Below are 27,674 nucleotides of genomic sequence, written 5' to 3'. Positions count from 1 at the left end.
TTTCATAAATAACACTATTCTGGCTTACAATGTGTCCACTCCAGTCCCCATTGGTAACAAGTTTTCACTCTGATATCATCTTATCCTTGTTAGGATATAGATTGTTCTTTACAGTGGCACCTGACCTCGCCTGATGATGATCTTTTACCTTATCCCATAATTCCGATCTAGCAACCTTCAGAACTCGGAAAATTTCCATGCTAGAAGTAAATTGCACAACAGTGAACTTAATATGTATAGCATTAAATATATGATCCTCATTTACAATAAGAGTTCCTTCAGACAAAAATTGTCATCAAGGGGAATTTGTAGGGGAAACACTGATACAAGCCTCCCTACCAATGCACCAAGCCCTAGCGCGACTTGGTGTTGCTGTTAAAGGGCTTCCTTTAGTCACACTGTATGAAAACTCTAAATCAACACTACATGAAGTGGAGCCAGAGTTACGGTGATCTCCACTGCTTCGATCAAAGGATGAATTTCTTATGTTTTGTCCAAGCACTGAACTTTCTAAGTTATTAGTAAAACTAATCCCTGGGAAGTAAGATGGTGCTGTAAGTGAATTGGGAGTGTTCAGAGCATCTTCATGCAGTATATCCCCTATTCTAGACAGTATGCTGAAAGCCAAATTTCCAAGGACTCGAGAATATGCTTCCAAGATTGAATGCCCAATATCCTGTAAAGATGAAGGTATCCAAAATTAATAGACAACTTCTGCCAGTAATAATACAACACCCTTTCATAATCGATGCAATTCCAACAAAACCCTGGAAAACTCTATTTACTTTTCTAATAATGTAATGAACCATTTTACTTTCTGATTAAAAATGTGATAAACAGAACTTTGTACAAGCAGAATCATAAGACGAGGTCCAAAGGGAAATTATGATTGATAAGAGTTTAGAAGAGCAGAAGCTATAAGTGGTCTAATGTTACCCTATTAGACTAGAAACTCAACTAATAATAAAAAGAACTTTGTATGAGCAGAATCATAAGGCGTGGTCCAAAGGGAAATTATGACTGATAAGAGTTTGGAAGAGCAGAAGCTATAAGTGATCTAATGTTACCCCATTAGACTAGAAACTTAACTAATGATAAAGGCCATAACTGCAATAAATCATCGGACTTGACATGTCAAGTGAAAGGAATATTTAGCCTAAAGTAAAACTGAACTCATCATATAAATTAATATGGAGAATTTTATAAGTAACAACAAGCAATTGATAGAAGGACGATCTGAACAATAAAAAATTATAGAATATTGATAAAATATTTAAGCTTTTAGTTGCAAAACATACCTTGCCATATTGAATTTTTGTGGCATCAAGAAAAGTTTGAGGAAGGTTGTGGTATCTGTTCTTGAGCTGCTGTAACAGTCTTTCTGCTCGATCCAATAGGGACTCCATCTTATTAATCTCAGACATTGGGTCCTTAATGAAGGACCATGATGCTCGAACAGGGGATTTACCACTTTCCTGTTCTGTAATTCTTTCTTTCCACGAAAATACAGCAGCTTCCAACCTGTTGATAACATCGAGGGCATAGTGTTCGGATTTTAGATTGAGAGAATTGAGCACTTCCTCAGCTGAACTTGATTCTGCAGTCAAGATCTTGTACAGTTCCTCGCCAAGGCTTGCTTTTCCTGACTACGTATTTTGAAATTAACATAATTATGACCAACTCAGGAAAGGTTGCACGAATGGAATTATAACTCTCTCAGTACCAATCACCAAAGGAAAGGAAACTGTATCCTGCTTGACTTTGTTGTAGAACGTCTGCTCGATGCAGTTTAGATGGAAACTATGATGTATGACTCCTAGAAATATGTTTCTTTTTCTGGCTTTTTTTTGGGTCACGTGGAGACTATTATGCATCAAAGCATAGCCTAGACACATGTCTCTGCTGATTTATAACTTCACAATGATCAAACGAACACAGATGAACCACAATGATTTGTACATTGATTAGCATTAGAATTGAGAAATGAGAGATTTGTTAAACCATCCACATTTAAGAAAGGGACAGCAAGAGAGAAAATGTCACTACCTTGGGAAGTGCATCCCTGATGATGGTTGGCACAGGCATTTCCAGAAGAACACTTTCATTGATGGTTCTGGCAGCCTTGAATACCTGATGTACCACCCTACCCTGTTTAAGTAAATTATTCTTTGCTTTATCAGACAGCCCAGTAGCTGGTACCTGGGGTGATGGGAGCCACCATCTCTTACTCTGCCCTGGTGTTCTGTTCCGTCCTTCTGCCCTGCTACCTACTTCTACATACCCAAACTCAGTATCTACCATTGAATCAAGTGTCCTGCCAAATTGAAGATATAATATGGTGACAGAAAAATCAGTAAATGTAAGCCAAGAAATAGAAAAACAACTGTACCATGAATATAAGACATATTAGATGCCACCTACAATGAGCATGGAGTCCAACTTCTTAAGTGCTGGAAGATTGATGTGTATGTCCGCACGTGCTTTCGGAGTCATAATCTGCACAAATAAGAATCAGATACAAATCGCGGCATAAATTTGTTGTGCATATAAAAAATTTAATGTATGCACCAACTGAAGTGAAAGTTACCTCTAATGTCCGGCCATTAGCACCATTTTGCCTGGCAGGAACCAGCTCAACCATATAGTTGGTAGGGGAGAGAAACCAGTCCATTTCTCTTCGCCATTTGGTTTTCCTCTCTTCAGATAGTGGTTCCAGTTTCCACAACTCTCCAAAAACCGTTGCTGCAAGTGCATTTTATATTGATATCAGAATCTAAAGAAGGCTCTGAATATCAGTTCCAGAACAATACTCCAATAATTCCTACAAGTATGTTGAGTTTCCTAAACTTTGTGAGGCTTATGGATGGCATGGCATAGGTTGAGCATCGTGCACTACGTGTGAAAGTTGCAAATATAAAGCAAACCTGCTAGATTTGTGATGGCATTTGACAATGCTAAAGCAGTGCTGAGGCCCTTGTGCCCTCCTGTAATATCATCACCCAATAGCAGCTTTGCAAATTTTTCTTTCATTGCCTCCACATTGGCATACTGAAGTGCATAGGAAGGTTTTTCTTTGACATAGATTTTCTTGGGACTGTCTAAGTGATCCCATTGATCCAGACCATGGTCATCCTTATTCACTGTCAACCATTTTGAAGAAAATGAGCCAAAAGCATCTTTGCCAGAAGAACAGGTAGAAGCATCATCATCCATTGAGTCAGTTGCAAACTCATCTCCTCTACTTGTTCTGCTCTCATTCTCAAAAGATCGAACATTCAGAATGCAATTTTCAAGGCCATTGTATGTCATTATTCCTGAAAGTTCATCCACACTCATCAGACAGGTGCAGAAAAACAATAAGGCAAAAGCGTATATAATTCAAGAAAATGTGGCTGCTAGTCTTTCTTGAAGCATAGATGATGGTTTGTCGCAAAGATTGACATATCTAAACAAAGCTTGTTCACAAGGCAAGGACAAAAGTCAGCTACAGCCTACAAGTGGGCAACAAAGATCACGTTTATTCACAACCCAAGTTACTAGCTAATAGATACATGATAGTGCGACCGGAAGCTTTTCATGATATCTTGTTCCTTTGTGCAATGCAATGTTCTTAGGTGGGTTTCGGTAACCAAGCACAAAGCACTATGACATGACTGCCAATTTCCAACTAATTGTACTATTTCTACGAATTAAGAACAGCGTATCCCACCTAAACGCTAAATAGTATATTATCATTGGACATAAAAAATTATCTATCTATCAAAGTAGAAGCCTGTCTATCAAGTAACTGTGCTGCTTGAGACGGAAATTCAGCAGCAGAAGAATAGACAATAAAATATTATAATAATAGCACTATCCAACAAAAAGTCATGACATTGACTTCTGTGTGTCCCACGGCCCACCCAGCTATCACACTGTCTCATTACTGTAGTGGTGGACTCAATGAGATGCTACCTTAATATATAGACATGAAATCCTGGGTCTTATATGTCTGTTCACAGGCTAAGCCTGTAGATGGATCACAGTTACTTTATTAATGAGATCTACATCCTATATGTGACTAAAAACAAAGCCAAAAAATTCAAATTTTGAGTGAAAGAGAGAGAGAAAGAGAGAGAGAGAGAGAGAGAGGCACCATGCGTTTTGCAGGTACTAAGATAGGTAGACCCATCAATCGGCCCACCAACAATACATCTTTCTATACATATGCAGGCATTCATATCTCTTTATTTCTCACACCTCTCTTCTGTTTGCATTGATCTTAAAATTAACAACAATTACCCTTTATATTTAAGCCTTACTAACTACACATGAAGACGACTATGAATAAGAACCCTGAAAATGCAACGGCAAAGGACTCCATAATCAAATGATTGGTGATTGTAACAAAAACAAACGCGGTCTTCCACAGGATCAAGAACATTAAGTCTTTCAAAAGACATCATTAATTTCATTTTCTGAAAAATAAATGCAGGCAGCACATGTATTGTCATGCTCTTCATGCTATGGATCCCAGTCCTGCCCATCTCCTAGATTCAATCCCCAGCCTTTTAATAGACCAAACCACCATTCAAAAAAAAAAAAACACCAAACCAAAGTAGAAAATTCTGAAAATTAAAAGAAAAAAAATGAAGAATAGAACATGAAATTAAAATTTAAAATGCCAAACCCCATTTGTAGTCCCTATTAGAAGACCAAAAAAAACTCTAACAGTCTACAGTCTACAATCTACACCCATGTGTTAGGTTTAGTAGACAGAAATAAAAGCCTAAATGTCCGACGTTGCAACGTTGCACAATTTTTTTTGTCATACATGGCCTACTAAATGGAGTACTGATCTTAAATCACGGAACAATTGAATAATCCACAGTTGTTAGTTAACAATAATAAAGCACAATTTAATACCAAGCAAGAGTTTAGAAACTTACTCTCATGCTCATCAAAGTCGACGCTAATCTCCCTGTCCCGGGTGCAACAAGCAAGTCCTCGCTTCATCTTTGTTAATTTTTCTGATCCTTTCGTGTTGATTATTCCACAAAATGATTACCAGAATGCTCTTGAGCAACGAGAACTGAGACACCCCGCGGCCCTATACATATCAATTATCCCCCCATTAAGAGTATGAATGTATTCGAGGTTACCGTTCTTTAATCACAAGAAGCTAAGCTAGACCAGCATTGTTAATTCCACAAAGGCATTCTATAATTATTCAATGGCAAACACATAGTACTTAACTGTGTTTGTCTACTTAGCCTCACTTACTATCATGTGTAATTGTGTATGCATACACAGATGTGCATATTTATTTCTTTATTCTACACACTTATCTCACTTAAAAACCAAATATATTATATTAGCCACCGTGCTAACCATGTGCAGAAACATACAAGTCTACAAGTCCACATCTACTATGATAATACACATATGACACGTTATAAAAGTCAAGCACAGTGACACAACCAGTCCCGTTTCTCTTTAATTTCTTCTCAATTAGTCAGTAAACTACATTTCTTAAGTAGAAGCTAAGAATGGGAAAATGAGGATAAACTCTTAGAGCTTGTGTGGATCTGAACAGTTCTTTTTGGGTAAATGAAAGCTCCTAAAACCCAGCTTTCTTATTATCATGAAAACCTTTGAACTCGAGCACATCACATACTTGAGTTTACAGAAAAAAGTAATACTTCATTTTTGGTAAAGAAATATTCTTCGTAGATAAAAAAGAGCTCCATACCAAACAGTTTTGAGTTTTGACTGTTTGTAAAATGAAACATTTTTATAAAGTCACTGAACTTCAAAAGCTTTTTTATCCTTTCAAAAAAAAGCTCCTTTATAAAATGAAGCTCTTTCTAAAGATTGCACCTTTTAATGAACTCTAAAAGAGGTTTAGTACAAAAAGGAAAGACTATTGGGGAAAAATACACAATGGGCCGACTATGATGAGTGCTTTCTGCTCTGACTGTGGAATCTCAACAGATTAAACAAAGAGATCTAAAAACGTTAAACTCACAAAACCATGTTTATTACTGAGAGGATTCAATAGCCTGAGACTGATAAGTCTTCCCTTCACACAGAGATCATAGAATATTTCTTAAGCATTGATTTTGATTCAAAGGCTTCCTTCAATACTATTCAAAAAACCCAGAAGAAAGAGAACTAAAACCCAAATCTGGGAACACATTGTTAAAAAGATAACATTTTGTTTTACCTTCGAGTCATCCAAAGTACTGGGACTCAGTGTTATGATGCAGAGAAGTTAGTTATTGTTGTTGACGATGTTGTTGTAGTTTGGAGGTGCCATGGCTGCAATAAATAGAAACCCACATAAAATCCAGGCATTCATTTTCGGAGAATACATTTGCCATAGATGAGCTGATGAGAGTAATAAAGTCAGGATCACTTCACCTGAGAAGACTTAAAAAGAACAGCAGCAGTGAGAAGCTATAGGATTTCAGAGAGAGCGAGAGAGCGAGAGTGGAAACGGGGGTTGGGGAGACTGAGAAGCAGAGAATAAAGGGGGTGTCACATTTAAGAGAGATAAGAGAGAGAGAGAGAGAGAGAATGGAAAGCAATGGAATTGAATGGGTGTTGTTGTTGTACAGAAGGAAGAGGCTCTCCTGTCCTCTTCAGATATTGGCCGTACACGTCATGTTAGACCAAGAAAACCACTTGGGTTGGTTTCAAAATCACTGGATCCCTAGGTAGTGATTTTTCCCGGATCAGAGATGTTGTTTAAATTTTCTTGGCACTGTGATTCACTAGCCTTCTATAGGCTTTAATAAAAAGGGCAAGTCCTATTGATATTTAAATGGCATGGTACACATACATTGATACAAATGCATCGAATGGTGGGGATGGCATTGTATTGGACTCCAACTACCTCTGCCTCATTGTACCAAAAGGGCCACAAAAGGCTCCGGTGGAAAAGGTTCTTGTCTAACCACTACTGCTCCACCCCATTGGACCATTCATTATGGATATGCAGATAGCTTTGTTTTTGGTTCTTCTTTGTTGGGATTTTGCATTGTTTAGAAGCCAGGGAAACGGGAAAAACTTGCGTACAAACTAGTATGTACGCGTGCGTCCGAACTTTCATTTATTTGCACACTTTGAGAATATAAATACATGATTTCAACCGTTCAAAAGTTTAGTTTATTACTAAAGATCATTTCTATAAAATATCAACATAAACAAAAATCGTTTGCTTTGTCGATTGCATCAAACAAATGAACGGTTATGGTGAAAGTTAGTAGTCTCATGATCAACCGTCAATTTGTTTGATGCAATCGACTATGAAGACGATTTTTGTTTACATCAATTTTTTGCAAACATGATCTTTAGTAATAAACTAAACTTTTGAACGGTTGAAATCATGTATTTATATTCCCAAAGTGTGCAAATAAATGAAAGTTCGGATGCACGCGTACATACTAGTTTGTACGCAAGTTTTTCCCCAGGGAAACTGAATGCGCCTGCTTCCAATGTGTCCCCATTTTCTGTTTTCGAACTTCACAACGTCTTTGCCTCCCTCGCCGCTCCTTCCTTGCAACGATCACATTTTCCTACACAACAATAATGCTCTTAGAAAAAGCATAAGCGTCCAATGTGGTGGAATATGGCGCACCGGTTTTGTTTGTTTATTGATGGGGGAATGGAATAGAAGGGCACTTGGAATCAAAACCTTGTGTAGTTCTTGTTTGTTACCCTTTCCCTAAGGGGAATTCTTACTTGCATACTGTAGTCTGCCCCTTGGTTTCAAGTGCAAAGAAGTGTCTTCACCCTCGACCTATCAGTCCTATCTCATAGCGTCCGTGAAGTTGATATATTTGGCCTCCTATTTGTTTGTATTCCAATTTCCAAAGGACCAACAAGACACAATATTATCTAACACATTGTCTATTATTCATCACATAAACAAACCAAAATGTACTCGCATAAGAGCATCTTCAATATGTTAGTTAAAAAAATTAGGCAAATTTAAATTTTGACATATGACATGAACATGTTAAAACTAGGAAATTCTCATTTCAACTGAAGAGTTAATCTCAAAATATTATTATATATTATCTGGGTATGAAAAAACAAATGAGAGAGAGAGAGAGAGATTAAAAAAAATGACTATAGAGGTTGGGTGTCTCAAATTTGACTATACATATCTTTATGTCAAATACATTTTTGCTCCACGTGTGTTTGTCTATTCCACTTGAAAGAAATTTTGCTAGTCAATTATAGTTGTTACGCTGACATGTACTAAATAACTAACCGATTGAAAATGCTCTTAGCAACTCCAACGATTAAGCATTTTGTCATATCACCTAAACGGTGTCAAATGACTAAGAGCATCTCTAACCAAGATGTTATGTCCTACGTGGACTTCCAACGGGTAGAAAAGACATACAAAATTCATCTCCAACTAAAATGTCAATTGCCACATAGACGTAGGGCTGGGCAAAAAGCCCGAACAAGAGGACCGGACTGACGGGCCTGTCTGGGCGGGCCGGGTTTTTTCCGGGCTCGTGTGTTGTCATGTGATAAATGGGTCGGGCTTTGTTATGTCCGGGCCGGTCTCGGGCCTTCAAATCCTTAAACAAAAAAAACCCGGAAACCCGAGACATTATGTGTCATTATGTAATTGGCTTTCGTAAGTGATCCTAAACTTATAAAATAGATACAATGACACTGGAACATAACCAAAAACAGAGTTAGGCTAGGAAAATCGGGCGGGCTCGGCCCGGATGATACCGGTCCGGGTTTTACCCGGGCTCTGCAATTAACTGACCCGGGCCAGGTTTTACCCCGATCTGATTTTTTAAGAACAAAGCCCAGCCCGTCATACTACAACCGGGCCAGGCTCGGGTCCTGAAAAAAATAGCCCGGCTGAACCCGCGCCCAGCCATACATAGACGACATGTTTGCTCGGTAATTAGGGCTGGGCAAAAAGCCCGAAGAAGAAAAAAAACCCGGATCGGACCGACAGGCCCATCCGGGTGGGCCGGGCTTTTTCCAGGCTTTTGTGTTGTCATGTGATAAACAAGTCGGGCTTTGTTATGTCCGGGCCGGTCCCGGGCCTTCAAATCTTTAAACAAAAAAAAACCCGGAAACCCGGGACATTAGTTGTCATTATGTAATTGGTTTTCGTAAGTAGAATAGATACAATGACACTGGAACATAACCAAAAACAGAGTTAGACCCGGAAAACCGAGCAGGCTCGGCCCGGATGATACCGGTCCGGGTTTTACCCGGGCCCTGCTTTTTTTATAACAAAACCCGGCACGTCATACTACAATCGAGCCGGGCCCGGGCCCTGAAAAAAAATAGCCCGGGCTGAACCCGCGCCCAGCCCTATCGGTAATGTCAAATTTGACATATTCAAACTCATTAGTCACACACACACACACACACACACTCTCGCTCTCTCTCTCTCTCTCTCTCTCTCTCTCTCTCTCTCTCTCTCTCAATTCAAACCTAAACCTAGATGAAGGCCAGCAAAAATTCGAAGAAACCCATCGTCTTTATCCTTTCGATTATCATATAGGAAATCATGTGTTGTTAAATTGTTGCTGATGAAGGGCGATAACAAATCAAAAATCTACTTGGTAATTAGATTATTTGAAAGGCGAAGGAGAAGTGTAATTGGGATTGATCATGCATGTTTGTGGGTATATACACTCGTTCTAGATTTGGGAATTATTGGTTTCATCAAATCTACTTTTTAACCTGAGATATGAAATTATGGGTTTCATCAAATCTATAAGGATGAGTAATGGGTTTGGATAAAGATAATTAAGAGGAGTAAAGGGAGATTTTAAGCAGAAAGGGATTGATAACATGAGAGAAAGAGGAGATCAAGAAGAGAATCATATGAGGAGTATTAATGGGGTTGAATATCCAGAGGCACAGATCAATAACAATATCACAACACCCCCACCAGAAATAACAGAACACTCTTACAATATGTTGCCAAGGCTGCAATTATGTATTCAATATATCAAAAGCATCATGCAAAAGGCTTACACGGCTGCTGGTATATGAAGAGGAAGAGTCCTGCTAGAAGGGAAACTACTGAAATAAAAGATACCCGGAATAATACTCTACCTAAATAAGTAAACATACAATCTAATATAAATCTAGATAATAAGGGAAAAAGATCTTGCATTACTTTCTAACATAATCCTTGAGATATGGTGGACTTTGAACCTTCCTCTTAGGCATGCCTGTGACATCAGTAGATGCTCCTACATCAGACTCCTGGGGTTGAAGAGAACTCGACCTCGAGTCTGAGCTAGTAATTGTGTTCTCCCCATGATAAAGTTGTAAATCAGCCACATTAAATGTTGGTGAGACCCCAATTTCTCCAGGGAGGTCTAACACGTATGCATTCTTCCCAGCACGCTTCAACACCTTGTAAGGGCCACCACCCTGATCATGCAACTTGCCATACTTCCCTCGTGGAAACCTTTCCTTACTCAGATTAACCCAAACAAAATCTCCAACTTGAAATTCGGCATCTCGGCGATGTTTGTCAGCAACTTCTTTATACCTCTTGTTGTTTTCTGCTAGCTACTTCCGAACATGCTCATGTGTCTTCTGAATAAACTCAACCATGTCCACAGCATCCCCACTAAACCGATCATTGACGGGTAAAGGGACCAAGTCCAAAGGGCTGGTGGGGTTTTGACCATAAACTGCTTCAAACGGACTCATGCTAATACTACGATGTTGGGAGCTATTATATGCAAATTCAGCTTGTGCTAATGACTCACTCCAACCTGTTTTCTTATTACCTACCAAGGCTCTCAACAAGTTTCCCAAGCTTCTGTTCACAACCTCTGTTTGCCCGTCAGTTTGGGGGTGGTGAGTGGTACTAAACTGTAGCTTTGTACCCAATTTCCGCCATAAGGTGCGCCAAAAATGCCCGACAAATTTAGTATCTATGTCCGAAGTAATGGTGCTAGGGATGCCATGCAATCTTACAACCTCTCGAAAATAAATATGAGCAATATGACTAGCATCCATGGTCTTCTTGCAAGGTAGAAAATGCGCAATCTTTGAGAAACGATCCACCACTACCAAAATTGAATCATATCCTTGCTTTGTTCTTGGTAAGCCCAGAATGAAATCCATACTCACGTCGATCCAGGGAGCTTGAGGTTCAGGCAAGGGTGTGTAGAGTCCTGTGTTTTGGCTATGACTTTTAGCTACATGACAAGTTCTGCAGCGTTGCACATACCTCAACACTTCTTTAGATAGCTTTGGCCAATAGAATTTGTCATTAACTAGTGCTAGTGTTTTGTCACGCCCAAAATGGCCTCCCAAACCACCACCGTGTTGCTCTTCGATGATCAAGAGACGCATAGAGCAGTTAGGGATGCAGAGCCGACTTCCCTTGAACAAGTATCCATCCTTGATATGAAAATCAGATGTGGGTTTTGATGCCACACATTCTGCCCACGTACTCCCAAAATCAGAATCATCCTTATATAGCTCTTTTAATTGCTCAAACCCAAGCACTTGGGCTCCCATGATTGATAGCAAGGCTTCCTTGCGACTCAAGGCATCTGCCACTTTATTTTGAACCCCAGATTTATGCCGGATCACAAAGTCATACTCTTGAAGTTCTTCTACCCATTGTGCATGCCTTCGATTCAACTTGTGTTGACCATTAATAAATTTCAATGCTTCATGGTTAGAGTACAGGACAAACTCTTTATAGATCAAATATTGTCGCCACTGCCGAAGAGCTTGCATAATTGCATAAAATTCAATATCATAAGTAGAGTACCTTTGCCTTGTCTCATTGAGATTTTCGCTGAAGAATGCTACCGGCTTTCCTTCTTGGCTTAGAACTGCCCCAACACCAATCTTTGAAGCATCACAATCAACCTCAAAAATTTTCTGAAAATCCGACAATACCAACACAGGTGCATTAGTGATGGCCTGTTTGATAGCTTGGAAGCTCCTCTCTGCTGCCTCAGTCCAGTTAAATATGTTACTCTTCAGACAATCCGTCATAGGTGCGATAATAGAACTGAAATTTCTAATAAATTTGCGATAGAATGAGGCTAACCCATGAAAACTCCGAATATCATGTATAGACTGCGGTGTAGGCCACTCGAGGATAGCTTCAACTTTTTTGTTGTCTACTTTAATACCATCAGCAGAACTAACATAGCCCAGAAAATATTAAACTTTCAGTAAGGAACTCACACTTCTTCAGGTTGGCATAAAGCTTTTGTTCCCTAAGTACTTCAAAAATCTTCTTCAAGTGATCAACATGTTGAGATGCATCCGGGCTATAGACAAGAATATCGTCAAAATACACCACAACAAATTTTCCAATATATGGTCGAAATACCTGATTCATCAAGCGCATAAATGTGCTTGGGGCATTTGTCAAACCAAACGGCATAACCATCCATTCAAATAAACCATCACGAGTCTTGAATGCAGTTTTCCACTCATCACCAGTCCGCATCCTTATTTGATGATAGCCACTCCTCAAATCAATTTTTGAGAATATCTTTGCCCCGAATAAGTGATCCAGCATGTCATCCAAGCGAGGAATGGGAAATCTATAATTCACTGTAATTTTGTTGATGGCTCTACTATCGACACACATACGCCATGTCCCATCTTTCTTAGGTGTGAGTAATGCTGGAACCGCGCACGGACTCATACTCTCCCGGATAACCCTTTTTTCTAGTAATTCTGTCACTTGTCTATTGAGCTCCTCATATTCTTGCGGACTCATACGGTAGTAAGGCCTATTAGGCAGGCTAGACCCCGGGACAAGGTCAATACAGTGTTGGATATCCCTCATTGGTGGTAACCCTGCAGGCAACTCATCTGGAATGACATCACTAAATTCTTGTAGGATAGGCGTTAACTCCGTAGGAATATTGAGATGATCTGGCCATGTGTCTTTCACAATGAGTAAGTATAACTCGCCACCATTGTCTTCAGATTCTCCAAGGAATTTACCCATAGACAAAAAACTCATATTCTCCCTTTTGGTTGGCTTTGGACTGCTCTCAGACTTAGACGGCCCCAAGATTACCTTCACCTCATCTTTGACAAAACTATAAGTATTTTTGTATCCATCATGTATTGCTCTACGATCAAACTGCCAAGGACGCCCCAACAACAAATGACATGCATCCATCGGAGCCACGTCACACCACTGCGCATCTTGGTATTTTCTACCAATAGAGAACGTCACCAAGCATCGCTAGTTAACAATCACATCATTCCCCTTCTTGAACCATGAGAGCTTATATGATTCTGGCTTTCGCTCTGTCTTCAAACTAAGTTTATCGACCATCTCTTCTGACACTATATTCTCACAACTCCCTCCATCAATAATAACATGACATACCTTTCCATTAGCTGTGCATTTCGTATGAAAGATGTTGTGCCTCAACCAATTAGGATTCTCCTCCACCTTTACAGTATTCATCACCCTGCGGATTACCAGTGAGTCGCCATGGTCACACCATGTGATTTCTTCATCAGCTTCTTCTTTATAGTCGTCATACACTGGTGGCCCATCTATTCGATCGCTTGACTCACCCAATTCCTCTACTAAACTGACGATTCTCCGATTAGGACATTCGGACGCAATATGTCCTAGTCCCGAGCACTTAAAACACTTGACATTCTTCCTACCTCCATATTTCAAAGTACGACTCTCTTGAGGTAGATTTTTCTGTACTTCCATAGGTTTTCCATGCTCCGCATTTGTTATCATCTTCGCAGCCCCAAATTTTCTTTGCTCATAATCTTCAGCCCCAACACGCTTATTCTGAGGCTTTTGTTGTTTCTCTATTTGGATTGCCAACTTGTACACATCATTAAAGGACCAAAATTGATGTAACACCAAAACATCATGTATTTCTTTCCTCAACCCTGCAAGGTACCGTGCAATCGTCTGCTCTTCTGTTTCAGTCACAGCACATCTCATACTCAAGAGGTCAAACTCTTCAGTAAATTCATCAACAGATCGAAGACCTTGCCTCAAGCCATGTAACTTCATAAAGGAATCTTGTACATAATTGTCTGGTAAGAATTTCTCCTTCATTGCCTTTTTCATCTTTTCCCAAGACTTAATCTTTCACTTTCCTAAGCGTTCGCGCCGAAGCTTCAATGTTTCCCACCACGCAGAGGCCTGTTTTGTTAGTTTGATTGCAACCATCTTCACCCTGTCTTCATCAGGAACTACTTTGTAATCGAAGACCCGCTCCACCGTATTGAGCCAATTGATAAACTCCTCAGGTTGGATCCTCCCCTCAAACTCTGGCAGATCCACTTTCATATCAAAAGATTTGTTGCCATGTCCCCCTTCACCCGTCTCATCCCTAAGAGCACGGCGATGAAAAGGATTTTCCTCCCGTTCCCCGTCGAAACCCCCTCTGTTCCGGCCTTGAGTTTCGATGCGAGCCATTCGCTCACTGAGCTGTTGAAGTGCTCTCCTAATTTCCTCCATGTTGTTGTTGTCGTTGTCATGACCCTCCCCTCGGAATCCCCCAAAACCGCGCCTGTTGTTAGCCATGGAATCCACCACCTCCAACCGAGCTCTGGTACCAACTAATGGGGTTGAATATCCAGAGGCACAGATCAATAACAATATCACAACACCCCCACCAGAAATAACAGAACACTCTTACAATATGTTGCCAAGGCTGCAATTATGTATTCAATATATCAAAAGCATCATGCAAAAGGCTTACACGGCTGCTGGTATATGAAGAGGAAGAGTCCTGCTAGAAGGGAAACTACTGAAATAAAAGATACCCGGAATAATGCTCTACCTAAATAAGTAAACATACAATCTAATATAAATCTAGATAATAAGGGAAAAAGATCTTGCATTACTTTCTAACATAATCCTTGAGATATGGTGGACTTTGAACCTTCCTCTTAGGCATGCCTGTGACATCAGTAGATGCTCCTGCATCAAGTATTCCAAAAAAAAAAGGTGTATCTAATAAAAATTCAAATAAAAATAATTTTATATACATTTCTTTTAACAGTTTGTTTGAGGTAGAAATTAAGGAATTGTCAAATTTCTAGCTGAATAGTCAAATTCAAATATGTCTATGAAATTTGGCATCTCTCATTGAAGATGCTTTAAGAAGAGTTTTTTGAACGATGAGCCAAAGCGCCTCTTCATGTCAAACATGACATGAGCCCAGACTAATTTCATTATTTATAACATTTCTATCCTCCTCTATGACATCTGGTTAGGAGACTAGCAGGCAGGTAGGTCACAAATCTCACATCGCCCGTAAGAGAGTGGAAGATGTGTTTATATGGGCAAAGTCAACTTCTCATACATAGGACGTGTTCTAGGGGGAAAGCCCTAGGAACAAATTTGTGCGGACCTGTGGGGTACCAGTTTGGCATGGGGCCCTGAGCGGACAATATCTGGTTGTGAATGGGCGGGTGCTTAGAGGGCACTGGAAGCTACTATGGAAGACGTGTTTTAAGGTGCTACCTCAAGAACAAAACTGTGCAGGCCAGTGGGCCCAAAGCGGACAATATCCTCAACTATGTGGACTGGGCTTAAGAGAGTGAAAGTTGTGCTTATATGAGCAATGTCAGCTTCCCATACTGAGGACGTATTCTAGGGGAAAGTCCTAGGAACAAATCCATGTAGACTTGTGAGGCGCCTTTTTGGCATGGGGCCCAGAGAGGACAATATTCAGTTATGAGTGGGCGGGTGCTTAGAGGGCACTGAAAGCTAATTTAGATGACACATTTTGGGGTACTACCTCAAGAACAAAACCATGCGGGCTAGTGGGCACAAAGCGGATAATATCCTTAGTTATGTAGACTGAGCTATTACATATGGTATCAATGTTATGTGAAATATGACAGATCTGTCGTACTCTCCATTTTCCCACCTATCACTATTTAAGTCCTTCCTACGCACTCTCATAGAGACTCAACCATGAAATCAACAATGGCTTTATGTCTCTATGTTATTGCTCTTTGTGTCTTTCCCATTATAGTTTTTGAGGAGTCTCTAACCTACATTGTAAACATAGGTTTTTTTACCATGAAGCCCGCACCATTCTTCAACCACCACAACTGGTATATAGCCACCTTGTCCACTATATCTGAAAAACGGAAGCTTATCTATTCTTATATTAATGCAATTCAAGGGTTCAGTGTCATTCTTACCTCATATGAGCTTCTAGCTCTTCAAAATAGCCAAAAACAAAATTTTATCTTTTTAGACAAAAGTTTAGAAAAAAAGTATTTATTTGAAATTCTTTTTTATTTCTAGAATATTTAATATATGTTTTACATCTTCTATGCGCAATTTTTTTTCATAAGATCTTCTTGACTGTTATTTAAAAGGTCCAATAATGTATGTATGTTGGACCTTTTGAGGCAATTATAGACCCCGGGGGGGGGGGGGAATTCTAATTGGTCAATAAAAATATATTTCAATGTGATTTCTTTTTTACTTTTTCTTAGATTAGCCAATTTACCATGAAAAGTAAAAAGGGGTAAAGTAACTTTGTGTTGATTGTTTTCGAAATAGAAGTTTTCTTCTTCTGCATGTGAAAAGGGAATAAATCAATCAATCAAATTCCGAGAGTCTTCATGAAGTGCTTCTTTAGGAGTTAAACTTCCATTTGTCCATATTTTGATAAAAAAGTATCTCTTGTTTTTCATTCCCATTCACATAAGAATGAATACTATGATTCACATTTCGGGGTGGGCATGAATACAACATCTACATGATAACTACCGTCTGAAAGTTATTGGCCATATTTATATGATATCCACGATTCCTCTCGATTTTTCATATTCACCCAATCGCCATCTTAAACTACTAACCATACATTCCCCTGATTTTTTTTGTCTCACATCCAAGTATGGGGCTTGGCCGGTTTCAAACTATGGTATCGTTGTGGAAGAGTGGAAGTTGTGCTTATATGAAAGGGGTCATCTTCCCATATTGAGGTCGCGTTTTAGAAGATAGCCCTAGGAACAAATCTGTGCGGACATGTGGGGTTCTAGTTTGGCATGGGGCCCAGAGCAGACAATATCCAACTGTGAGCGAGCGAGTGCTTGGAGGGCACTGGCAACTACTCCACAGTACGCGTTATAGGGTGAAATCCCTATGAACAAATATGTGCGGACCTGTGGGGTGCTCGTTTGGCATGGGGCCCAAAGCGAATAATATTCTCAACTATGTGGACTGAGCTATTATATATAATATCAAAGTTTATCCGTGGCTGGAAGTGTGCGTTGAGGACGTCGGCTCCTTAAGGAGGGTGGATTGTGACACCTGGCTAGGAGGCTAGCAGACATGTAGGTCACAAATCCCAACCCAAGAGAGTGGAAGTTGTGCTTATATGAACAGGGTCAACTTCCTATACTGAGGACGTGTTTTGAGGTGCTATCTCAAGAACAAAACTATATAGGCCAGTGAGCCTAAAGCAGACAATATCCTCAGCTATGTGGACTGGGTTGTTACACCCTCCATATTTCCTTATTTCTCTCTCCTCCCTCTTTTCTACTCCTTTGGCTCCCTCTTTCATATTATTCATATGAATCTTTTGATGAAGCAACATAGTATAACAATATTTTTCATTAACATTTCGGTTGGGATAGAAATTGTCAAACTTGACAATTCATTATCTATTCAAATTTCTTCGCAATCACTTATTTTCTATATAACTTTCATTCTTTTTGCTTGATGTTTTCTATAATATACATATAGTTCAGGGTTTATAATATATATAGCGACAATATTGAAGATTAAGAACAAAGACCTTAATTAGAATATACAATATGCAAGAAAATTGTACCAAACGGTCATATGACGAGTTGTTTGAGGTGTTGCATGTGCTTAATACTAAAATCTAAATAACTATTTAATTTTATTTATCGTTAAATATTTTTTGCTTTATTATAATTTTTTAGTTTCCAAGGGTAAACGTGGAATATTTGGGTTGAAATATAATTGTGAGGTGAATAAAGAAGATTGTGGGGTGACAATAGTCGAACACTTGTAAATATATATATAGTCATATAGTCAAAATAATCATAATTGTCCTTTTATTTTATTTTTACATGGCAGGATTTTGAAAATTAGTGATGTGTACAGGTGACATGACAGGGCGCTAATTAGTATTAAGGCCATTGAGGCCAAAAATGTTATGGCCAACAATCATTTTCCGTGAAATAATTTATCATAGTACTATTTTTACTCTGTAATGGAAATGTGAAATGATTTATCTGGGTGGGGTGCTATACCCCTAGGTTGCACGGAAACGCATGGGAACCACTTCCGAAGCATAACCACTACGGAATTGCGATGATAAACGCCCGGAATCGCGATTTCAGAAAAAGAAGTTTTGGAAACGCGGTGGAAATGCAAGCTTCAAAAATAGAACCGTGCATTTCCGATAAAATAAAGATTTTTTTAAATGAAGGACTAGACTTATTTTCGTCGAGTCAAATGACTCATTTCGACATATTTTCGACCTCCCGCCAAGTCACCAACCATCCCTCATTCTTGTTAATACCTAGATCTCTCATTATATTTATGTTATTTCAAATGTAGAACACTAAGTTATTTAAGTGATTTGAAATTTTGAGTTAAACTAAAAATTTGTTATTATATTTATTTTTTGATATAATATATGTATATATAATTTTTATTTCAACATTTTCAAAATGTACTCGCTTCCTAAAAAAATTGAAAAAAAAAAAACGCTTTCGCGTTTCCAAATGTTTCACTTCCGCACACCCGTAAGGCCATAACCGATTTCGCACAGCCTAGTTATACCCCCAGCTCTGGTATTTTTTTTTTATTGTTCGATGAAAATTGGAAACAATTTAGTTTATAAAGAGTACTAATTGTTAGATATATTATTATATACTACAAAGAAAATGCCTGGGACACGAAAATTCTATACCAAAAACTCATCCCAAATTATGTGGCATTAACCACATCAGCCCCAAAACAATTTAAGATGATATTTTACATCAAATTATACAAGCGCAAACTATCGTTTCATGTAGTTGCAAGGCTTTTTTGACGGAATATTGCTGGACTCTGAGCTCCGATCGCCGGACTATGGGTATTGTCGCCGAAATAAATTATTGACCCCCAGTAACCCACAATTATAAATTATTAACGCCTTAATAATCATGTTACTAACACCCAGGAATCCATAATAATAAATTACTGACTCCCAATATTCATATCACTGACCCCCAGTAACCCATAATAACAAATTACTAACACTCAATAACCCTCAATAACAAATTAGTGAAATTACTGACCCTCAATAAACATGTTATTTTTTTTACTGGGTGCAGACCGTGCGGTAAACATTTAATAGTTAACTATTTTCCTTCTAGGCTTCCTTCTGTGCCTAATTAAGGATAAACAATTCAAACATGTAAAGACTCAAAAGACTTTGGCACAAATAAATTCCATGATTTAATTATTGATTTCCTCCTCAACCTTTCTAATTAATGTGCCAAGCCATCAAAGCAAAGCCACTCTGCATAGGCTTTCTGATCCCTAATCCAAACTACAACACCGATTTCTCTTACCTTCACCTTCCTTTTCTTATGATATGTTGTGTTCCCTCTCTTATCTCTCTCTCTCACTTCACTCCCCAGATTTGAGACAACCTTCAACTGAGACCTTGACCTTGACCTTGACATCACCGTTGAAGATTACAATTGCAAAGCTTCTTTTCTTTCGTGGCTAGGATGATGAGATGGTGATGATCTGGAACCGAAATAAACCAATTGGCGATGGAGGATCCATAGTCGAACAACAAAGACTCGTTGTTATTGCCTCAACGACATATCGGTTGATTAGCGTTTCTAATGCTTCCATTGACATCATCAAAACTGATTGATGACTCGTCATTATCTAGGTATATGCAGTCGCTGATGACTGGGCTAGGAGAGCGGTGGCGACATTGAAATTTTGAGATCGGTGTGTCGAGGAGACAACGACGTCGGCAGCGAGGCCGAGAGAGAGAGAGAGAGAGAGAGAGAGAGAGAGAGAGAGAGAGAGAGAGAATCTAGGGAGTGAAGTGAGAAAGAGATAAGAGAGGAATGAGAGAGGAGTAACGGATAAGTGAGAGAATAGTCGACTAAGAATAAGGGTGTTAATCTAGGTTCCACGGACACGCCATTGCAGTGGCGTATCGCGTGTCCGACACAGACACACACACGGACACGCCCCAATACGCGTGTCCGCATTCGGACACGCGAACTGACTTTGAATACGGCCCGGACACGCGAGTATCCAAATCAGACACGCGGACACGCATCAACTCATAATAAAAATGAAAGTGCTTATGGTGAGAAACAAACCTTTGTCATCCAAGGCATTCAACAACTCCTTAACCATTCCAACAGATTCAGTTTTTGTTATATTTATGCACACTTTAATATATATAATGAGAGAAACTCGTGATAAAAATAAGAATGTTTGTGGTGGGATTCGAACCTTGGTTATCAAATGTACTTATCAAGTCCTTAGTCATTCTAACAAGTTATGTTTTCATCATTTTAATACACACTTTGACATATATATACATCTAAAATTCTAAATACTTTTAAATTTATAAAATATTTTTTTAAATAAATAAATATATATTAAAAATAATATTTAATTAACGTATCCACCACGTGTCCGTGTCCAAAAAATTTCTATATGCCGTGTCTACGTATCGAATCGTGTCCAATACGGACATTCGTGTCCGTGTCCGTGCTACTTAGGTGTTAATGTAATTTTCAATATAAACATTGAAATGGGCACATTAAATTCATTTGGTCACATTTTAGTATGTTCGTATTCATTTGGTCAATTCCCCAAAAATTTACAAACAAAAGTCAAAAACAAACTTGGGAAAATCCCATAAATCGAGCCATGCATGAACACTGCGGATCACGTACTCCATAACATATATACATTGTCGGTACGCATATAGCCATTAATCTACGTTGGCTAACCTAATTACACTAAGAACAAGAACACGGAGGATTACATTGTTGCGTACGCGCCAGTGTGTCTTTATTTTTTCGAGCATTTTCATCTTTTTGTTTTTCGTTACAAGGATGCTAATTAAATTGTCACCTAAAAATATAATTTGAAGGTTCGAAGTTGGCAAACCAGTTACGGTCACCCACGGACCACGGTAACCGCGCCGGCATGTCGGCGGCGTCTCTACATGCATCTACCGGTCCATCATATTAGTCATCAACACCAACAATATCCTACAATTGAAGAAGCTTGGCTTGCTCCCTTGCAAAAGCCTATTGCACTCCTGTCTTTGCTTAAATCTGAAAGCTAGCTACCAGACTCTGTTGCCATAATCAGAAGTTCAAAACAGTAGACCGCGCGCACCCATTGTGCCTAGCTAGACGTCCCATTTACATCATTTTTTGATCCAGCATTCTTCCCAAAAGGCAGTACATAACCCCTCCCCCAAATCATCAGTGTCACTTTCAACACTATCAGAAAGAGAGCCATGCCAGTGCTGCAAACAGCATTGCTAGCTGCGCGCCTGCGCTATGTCTTCAACCATCGTTATGCGTTGGAATTTGCAGGAGCTTGAAGGAAACTAGAAAGTCCTAGCTAGTTCCAGTCGACGTCGCTGAACCCTAGCAGTACGTGCACCTAGATAGCTAGCTAGGTTTTCAACGTATGTAACAGGAACAAGGTTCCAAAACGTTTAGCCAGAAAGATGTGTAGCCACTGAACAAAGAAAAAAATGAAACAGAATTTATTTGGCGGTCGAATGGTCGAATTACTTGTTTCTATTTATTTGCCGGCGCAGTTGCTACACGCCTACACCTGCCCAAATTCTCCCTTTCATATCTCGTTTTTTCATCAGCTCACACGATTTTATTATATTTCAATGAACTAAAAATACAGTACCCTAGATTCTTAGATTTCCTGTCATATACAGGTGATCACTGATCACGTACACAATTCTTACCCTAGTTTCTATTGCAAGCCACAAAAGGCAAGTCAGGCAACAAGAGGTAACGTACACATCTAAATACCCTAGTTTGTATGCAGGATTATTGCAGAAGATATCGGAAGATGTGTAATTAACATTGTGGAAGAAACCCTGCTGTTCACTCATTCAATCCAACCTGCTGCTGCATTCCGGTTTGAGAGGCTTTGGTGAGAACCATAAGTAAATTCAAGGGGTGCCCTGGGAAGTCATACATGTTGCTACTGTACCTGCGTGGATCATATATGTTCATAATCAAACACTGGTTGGGTTCCTATTGCACTTGGCCTTGCCCTTGTATGGTTCGATTCGTCCAACCGAGATTCATATCGCTGCATGACTGTCGACATGTTCATTCTGTAAGATGCGTCAAATGCAGAACCCAGATGATCATGGGGATTCATGGCCGTAAGTGGACGGACATGATCCAACTCTACCGTGTAAAAAATACCGACCCGCTGTATAATCACTTCTGTACATATCAGAATATTCTCGCTGCCCATATATAATGGTGAAGCTGTGCATGTATGTCAGACTCCCTCCTAAAAAATGAGCTTCCCTCCCCAAGGAATATGGGAAAAGGACAAGAATACCATAAACTAATCAGAATTTCTTATCACGAAGTAAAATAACACAACTATAAACTACGTAGACCGTCACGTTTTAAAGTATAAACACATGGGACTACAAGAAGCACGAGTATCTCTATTCAATGGGGGTAAATACATTGATACATATACTTGGAAGTATTTATATTAGTAATACGTGGAAGTACATACGTAATGTATGTATCTAGATATCCTTTTGTAATTTTCCAATCCTCGTATATTATAGGGAACGGCAGGATAGGATAAACCTCAACAAGTTAAATGTAAATATCTTATACAAGGAGCTGATCATTATTACAGCGTTCAGTCAGTTGGCCACCATCCGACTGATCCGAGTTATTAGCATCAACTACATATTGTAGACCAAACAGTATAGGAGTTTCACAATCTTCACCTCTGAAGTTTCAATAGTTGAATTGCTAAACTCATTTTTGGAAAACCTTCTTAGCTGCATTCAAAGCTCTAAACAGCAGTTGATGTACTTTTGCTGGATACATTTACGCTCGGACCTCGGAAATCATCTTGAGTTCACAAAATATACTTTCATGACAACTCATGCATTCCTCAGCTATTTAGATTTCTGTGTCTGCAATCACAAAGATCATCATCTCTGAATTAACAATCAGCTGGTGGTTCAACAATCTCATATTCGTCATAGTTATCCTCGTTGCCACTATCATATACTTCGAGATATGCTTCTTCCCCTTCATCCTGGTTGAAAAAAAAAATCAGAAGCAGAAGCAGAAGCAACTTATTAATCCCATTTATAGAATCTGTTCCTAGTTTGCAATACAAAGCTACATAAGTAAACATATAAAAAGAGGCAATCCAAGACTAAAATAGCAATCTTCACATGATAGTTTATTGTGAATGAGAATTAGTGCAGTAAGACCAGAAATAGCAAATACCTGGTCCACCAAAAAGTAATCGGTTAGTGGCAACCGGATAGATGGTTCACATACCTCTTCTTTGTCACTAGAGAAAAGAGAATCATCTAATGTTGAATCAAGGGTTCTTCCATCGCCAATCATTCTCCCGTTTTCCATGTCCTCCTGAACACCAGAAAGAGATAGACTATAATCAATGAAACTACAAGATCACTGTATTCCAATTTCTATTAAACAATGCCTTTCTTACAAGTTCAGATTTCAACAACTCAATTCTCTCCTGTAAATCTGAGAGATGGTGCTTCAATCCCTGCCGAATATAGGAAATGAGTAAAAACAAAATAAGTCGCAGATATAAATCTCAAATACAAGTAATTCGTTTTTAAGGTCACCTCGCGTCTCTGTAGTTCAATTGACCGAGCTAATGCCTGTCTTCTCGTCAATAAACTCCTAGGCCTTAATGGAAGAGGGCATTGGTAGTTCTTCCCACGATATACAATAATTGCATACCCTTTGGTAGTTTTATCAAGAGAGACAAGCAGCCCACCACTCTCTGCTTCTAAAGAGATTGCGATATGCTTGACTTGCTGAAAACTTTTTCCTCTTACTATTATCTTCACCAACTCTCTATGCTTCCAGTGCAAGTGCATATTCTCTATGGTACCAGAGTAAACCTCTCGCCTCCCTGAAAAAAAAATCCTCAGCTTTAACTTTCCTCTCCCCTAAAAATTCATTAAAATTTAAAGGACAGCTGTATAAGTAGTTCTTACCTAAAAGTAGGTAGGGCTTCATACTCAGACCGATCTTACGAAACAAGAATCTGTCTTCATCCGTTAGGATTTCCAAGTCATCTGGCAAATCTGCTGGAGCCAAATTTTTTTGCACTTTTGCTAAAGCCTTCTCAGCCTTTTTGAGCTTCCCTTTTGCCTAAAACCATACAGGGTTGGAAACATGTCACATTTATAAAGATGTCCAGATTTTAGACCAACAGACATTGTAATTTTGACTTACAAGAGTCAATTTCTTCTCGAGGTGTCTAACTAGAGATGCACATTGAGCCAAATTTGAATCTTTTGTCATTTTGTTAACATCTTCAATCGTTAGCTGGTTCCTCCAGCGAGTAGTTGCTGCAATTGTTTCAGCAAGGGTTCCAGCAACCAACTGGCCACTAGAAACTCCAGATCTTGACTCAATGTAGTCAGAGGTCATTTGTCGTGCTTGCTCCTCCTCATCTTGTTGGAGATCTCTTAATTCTCTCCTCTCATTCAGTACTCCAGTAACAACAGGTGGCAAGAAATCATTTCCCCTGTAAAAGACGATGAAATCTTTGTTTCTAGAGAGAAGTGTACCCCCTGTCAATCTCTACACATTTTAAATGAAATGGCTATTAGCAATGCAAGGATCAACGAATGGGTCTACATGACAAGGTTGGCAGGTGTGTAACATCTGCTATAGTAGGAACATAGGTCAACAGTCTCCAAATGTAGGAAACAGAAAATTAAATGCATTAGCTTGGATGTGTTTGTGTGTAAATAATATTCATTATATTCAAGAAGTTGAGAAGGTGTCACCTTGAGTTCTTCTGCCATTATTTCATTACGTGTATTCTGTACTCCACGTTTGATGGCTATCTTTGCAATAGCACATTTCTCCCACAGCTTCACCATAGCCTTAGCCAGACCTTGCAGTTCTTTACACCTTCCTGTAACAAGTCATATTACATGCAAAATACCTAAAAGATGATATATATAATTATTCAAATCAAAACCACATCATTAGGTCTTACATACCTAGAGCAAAGTGTGGAGGTGCATCTCTGGCAAGTCTACGAAATTTTGTCATGTCCTTGTCTCTCAGACCTCGTTTTACCCCATATGGGAGAAGTCTATAGGGCGTCTGATATCCCGGAACCACTGCAGGAAGTAAGTCAGCATCCACAGGCAACGGCTCACGTCCTATCCAATCCTTAAACCGTGGGCCCAACTCATCTAGCAAATGGTTCAGATCACTCAACTCCATGAGTTCTTTTTTAGATAAGTTCTTCAAATACTTTGGAGAATTTGGACTCAAAAGTTCTGTAGTACTAGCCACATCCTTCAGTCCTACATTTTGTGTGCCTACTCTGTCTTGCAACATATGTGAATTAGTCTGGCTCTGCGTGGTATATGACTTGACACACTGAAGATTGTATGATATTCCCCTGTATAACACTACTGAACTGCCAGATCTCCATATAACCAAACCTCCAGTTTTATTCTGTCACAGAAAAAAAAGATAACCCTAAACAAGTTACCAGGCCACTCAATGCAAACTACTTATTCACAATGCACAACATAGCTGTAATCTACATCATCACTATTGCATCTCCGATTGAAAAGAATACAGATACTGCAAGTCAGCTGAAAGTATCATAATCAGAGTATAAGATATATAACAATGTACCAACACCAACCTCTAAAATCCCATGAGTTCTTTTCATGTTGAGTGAAAGCGGCTCCTCAAACTTCAACTTGACCACCTCATCCACCTTCCACTTCTCATGTATGGCATCCACCAAATTCTGTGTGATACCGGCAGCTCCGACTTTAGTTCTCTCCAGCATCCTCAAAGAAACATTCCTCAGCCTCTTCAGCTCATGCTCTGGAAGGGTTGCCTCAGCCGTAAGCGTGTTACTACACTTCTTTCTTGTCTTACCACCTTCCCCATTAACCAATCCACCTTCTTTCTCCCAAGGCAACCGAGGAGAAGCTCGAGAATCAGTACCAGAAGACACAATAGCTTCAACATTTTCATCATTCTCACTATCCTCAGATAAAGCTTCATCCACAACAACACCAATTAACCCTTTTGAAGCCATTGTCTCCTCCTTTCTCGAAACACCAACTGAAATTTCATCAATTTGCCCTTCCAATTTGCCATTACTATGCTCAAAGCTCTTTGATATCATCGGCTTTTCCTCTTTCGAAACCCCAACTGAAATTTCATCAAACTGTCTCTCCAATTTCCCACTCCTATCAACTTCTTGCTCAAATTTCTTGGAAACCATAATCTTTTTCACTTCCGAAATCCCAACTGAAGCATCATCAATATCCCTATATACTTTACCATTACCACCAAATTCTTGCCTAAAGTTTCCAACTTTACTAAACCCTTTACCAGAATTAGCAATGCCACTCTTTACAACACTGGGTTTATAGATTTCAGGCTCATAATCAAACTGGGGGGTCTTAATGGGATTGCTTCTATGAGCCCAAGGAGCAAACTTTACAGTGTTTGGCAAAGAAAAGCTCTCTTCTTGATCAACTGGTTCAGAAACTCTAACCTCTGATTGCTGTCTCCCCCATTCTTCTTCTTCTTCTTCTTCTTCTGATTCCTCCTGTTTTTCCCATGGAAACTTGTCTCTTGGGGAACCCACCTTCATGGACCATTTGTTCTGAATTTGCTGATAGAAGCTCGGCTTTGGCTTCCTCTTCTTCTTTGTGGGCTCAATAGAAACCTTGACACTTTGAGGCTGAGACTCAGTCTGAACAGTCTTACATGAAACTCTGAACTTGTGAGCTCTGCATGATGTGGAAGAGTGAAGAAAGCAGTGACTGGCATTGAAGGTGAAAGAAGAGGAACAAGTAGTGGTTGGGTTCAGTGAAGATAAGGAAAGCGACATGGGCAGTGAGATTAAAGTTTCAGTCATGGTTTCAATCTGCTCATGTTATGCAATTGGGTTGCAGCACAACAAGTTCAGAGATATTTGATTGAGTTGGATTTGGGTTTTAAGAGCGCAAAACCATTTGTGTAGCCGACCAAGTACAGAACGAGAGAGGAGAAGAGAACAAAAGGGAACAAGATAAAAGAAAACCCCACCCTTCACATAAGAGCAGATATTATTACAAATGGCTACATTTTGCTACAAGGTTTTAATCAACTATTTAGATCGATTGAGTTTTTTTGGTATGGTGAATTCATGAGTTTCTTGTCAAATAGTTTATCTATTCACCCAAAAGATCTGTGTTTTTTTATGGATTTTTGTGATTTTTTAGATTTTCATTTGTGTATAACGATTTTGTAAGCATTTTTGGTGTCGTAAAAATATTTGAACTTTGTTTGTTTCACAGAGTACGAGATTTTTGGCTGTTTCAGAATGCATGGGCCTGCTGTGTGTAGAAAGTAGGTGA

The 27,674-nt window shown here is 39.2% G+C and overlaps 3 protein-coding genes across 4 annotated transcripts; all 3 read right to left on the bottom strand.

Moving 5' to 3' along the window:
* Nucleotides 1-222: 222 nt before the first annotated feature.
* On the bottom strand, nucleotides 223-4,998 carry LOC126793248 (rop guanine nucleotide exchange factor 14). The gene is made up of 8 exons (XM_050519709.1): nucleotides 4,929-4,998; nucleotides 2,925-3,314; nucleotides 2,588-2,742; nucleotides 2,422-2,496; nucleotides 2,382-2,383; nucleotides 2,047-2,314; nucleotides 1,299-1,646; nucleotides 223-676 (listed from the first exon to the last, which is right to left on the bottom strand). Exons 1-8 carry the CDS (start codon nucleotides 4,993-4,995, stop codon nucleotides 296-298), a joined length of 1,686 nt encoding a protein of 561 aa, XP_050375666.1. The 5' UTR covers nucleotides 4,996-4,998; the 3' UTR covers nucleotides 223-295.
* Nucleotides 4,999-16,258: 11,260 nt separating this feature from the next.
* On the bottom strand, nucleotides 16,259-16,807 carry LOC126795580 (DNA-directed RNA polymerase subunit alpha-like; the record flags this gene model as incomplete). The annotated part of the gene is given in 5 exon segments (XM_050522391.1): nucleotides 16,259-16,329; nucleotides 16,332-16,659; nucleotides 16,661-16,720; nucleotides 16,722-16,762; nucleotides 16,765-16,807. Coding segments are annotated over 5 exon segments (543 nt in total), but the record flags the coding sequence as incomplete, so codon positions are not given.
* A 6,063-nt stretch (nucleotides 16,808-22,870) lies between these two features.
* On the bottom strand, nucleotides 22,871-27,350 carry LOC126793201 (CRM-domain containing factor CFM3, chloroplastic/mitochondrial). 2 transcript variants are annotated; one of them, XM_050519655.1, is made up of 9 exons: nucleotides 25,958-27,350; nucleotides 25,296-25,761; nucleotides 25,077-25,207; nucleotides 24,517-24,867; nucleotides 24,276-24,432; nucleotides 23,898-24,190; nucleotides 23,756-23,815; nucleotides 23,527-23,670; nucleotides 22,871-23,329 (listed from the first exon to the last, which is right to left on the bottom strand). In XM_050519655.1, the coding sequence occupies exons 1-9, from the start codon at nucleotides 27,191-27,193 to the stop codon at nucleotides 23,234-23,236; spliced, it is 2,934 nt and encodes a 977-aa protein (XP_050375612.1). In that variant the 5' UTR covers nucleotides 27,194-27,350; the 3' UTR covers nucleotides 22,871-23,233. The 2 variants fall into 2 exon arrangements, with proteins under 2 accessions (XP_050375612.1, XP_050375614.1); XM_050519657.1 differs by having other exon boundaries at nucleotides 23,581-23,670.
* Between the last annotated feature and the right edge of the window lie 324 nt (nucleotides 27,351-27,674).

The sequence above is a fragment of the Argentina anserina genome, chromosome 5 (assembly GCF_933775445.1).
Source record: "Argentina anserina chromosome 5, drPotAnse1.1, whole genome shotgun sequence".
Classification (NCBI taxonomy): domain Eukaryota; kingdom Viridiplantae; phylum Streptophyta; class Magnoliopsida; order Rosales; family Rosaceae; genus Argentina; species Argentina anserina.
Note: the sequence above shows the minus strand (reverse complement) of the source record. Positions and strands in the feature narration are given on the sequence as shown.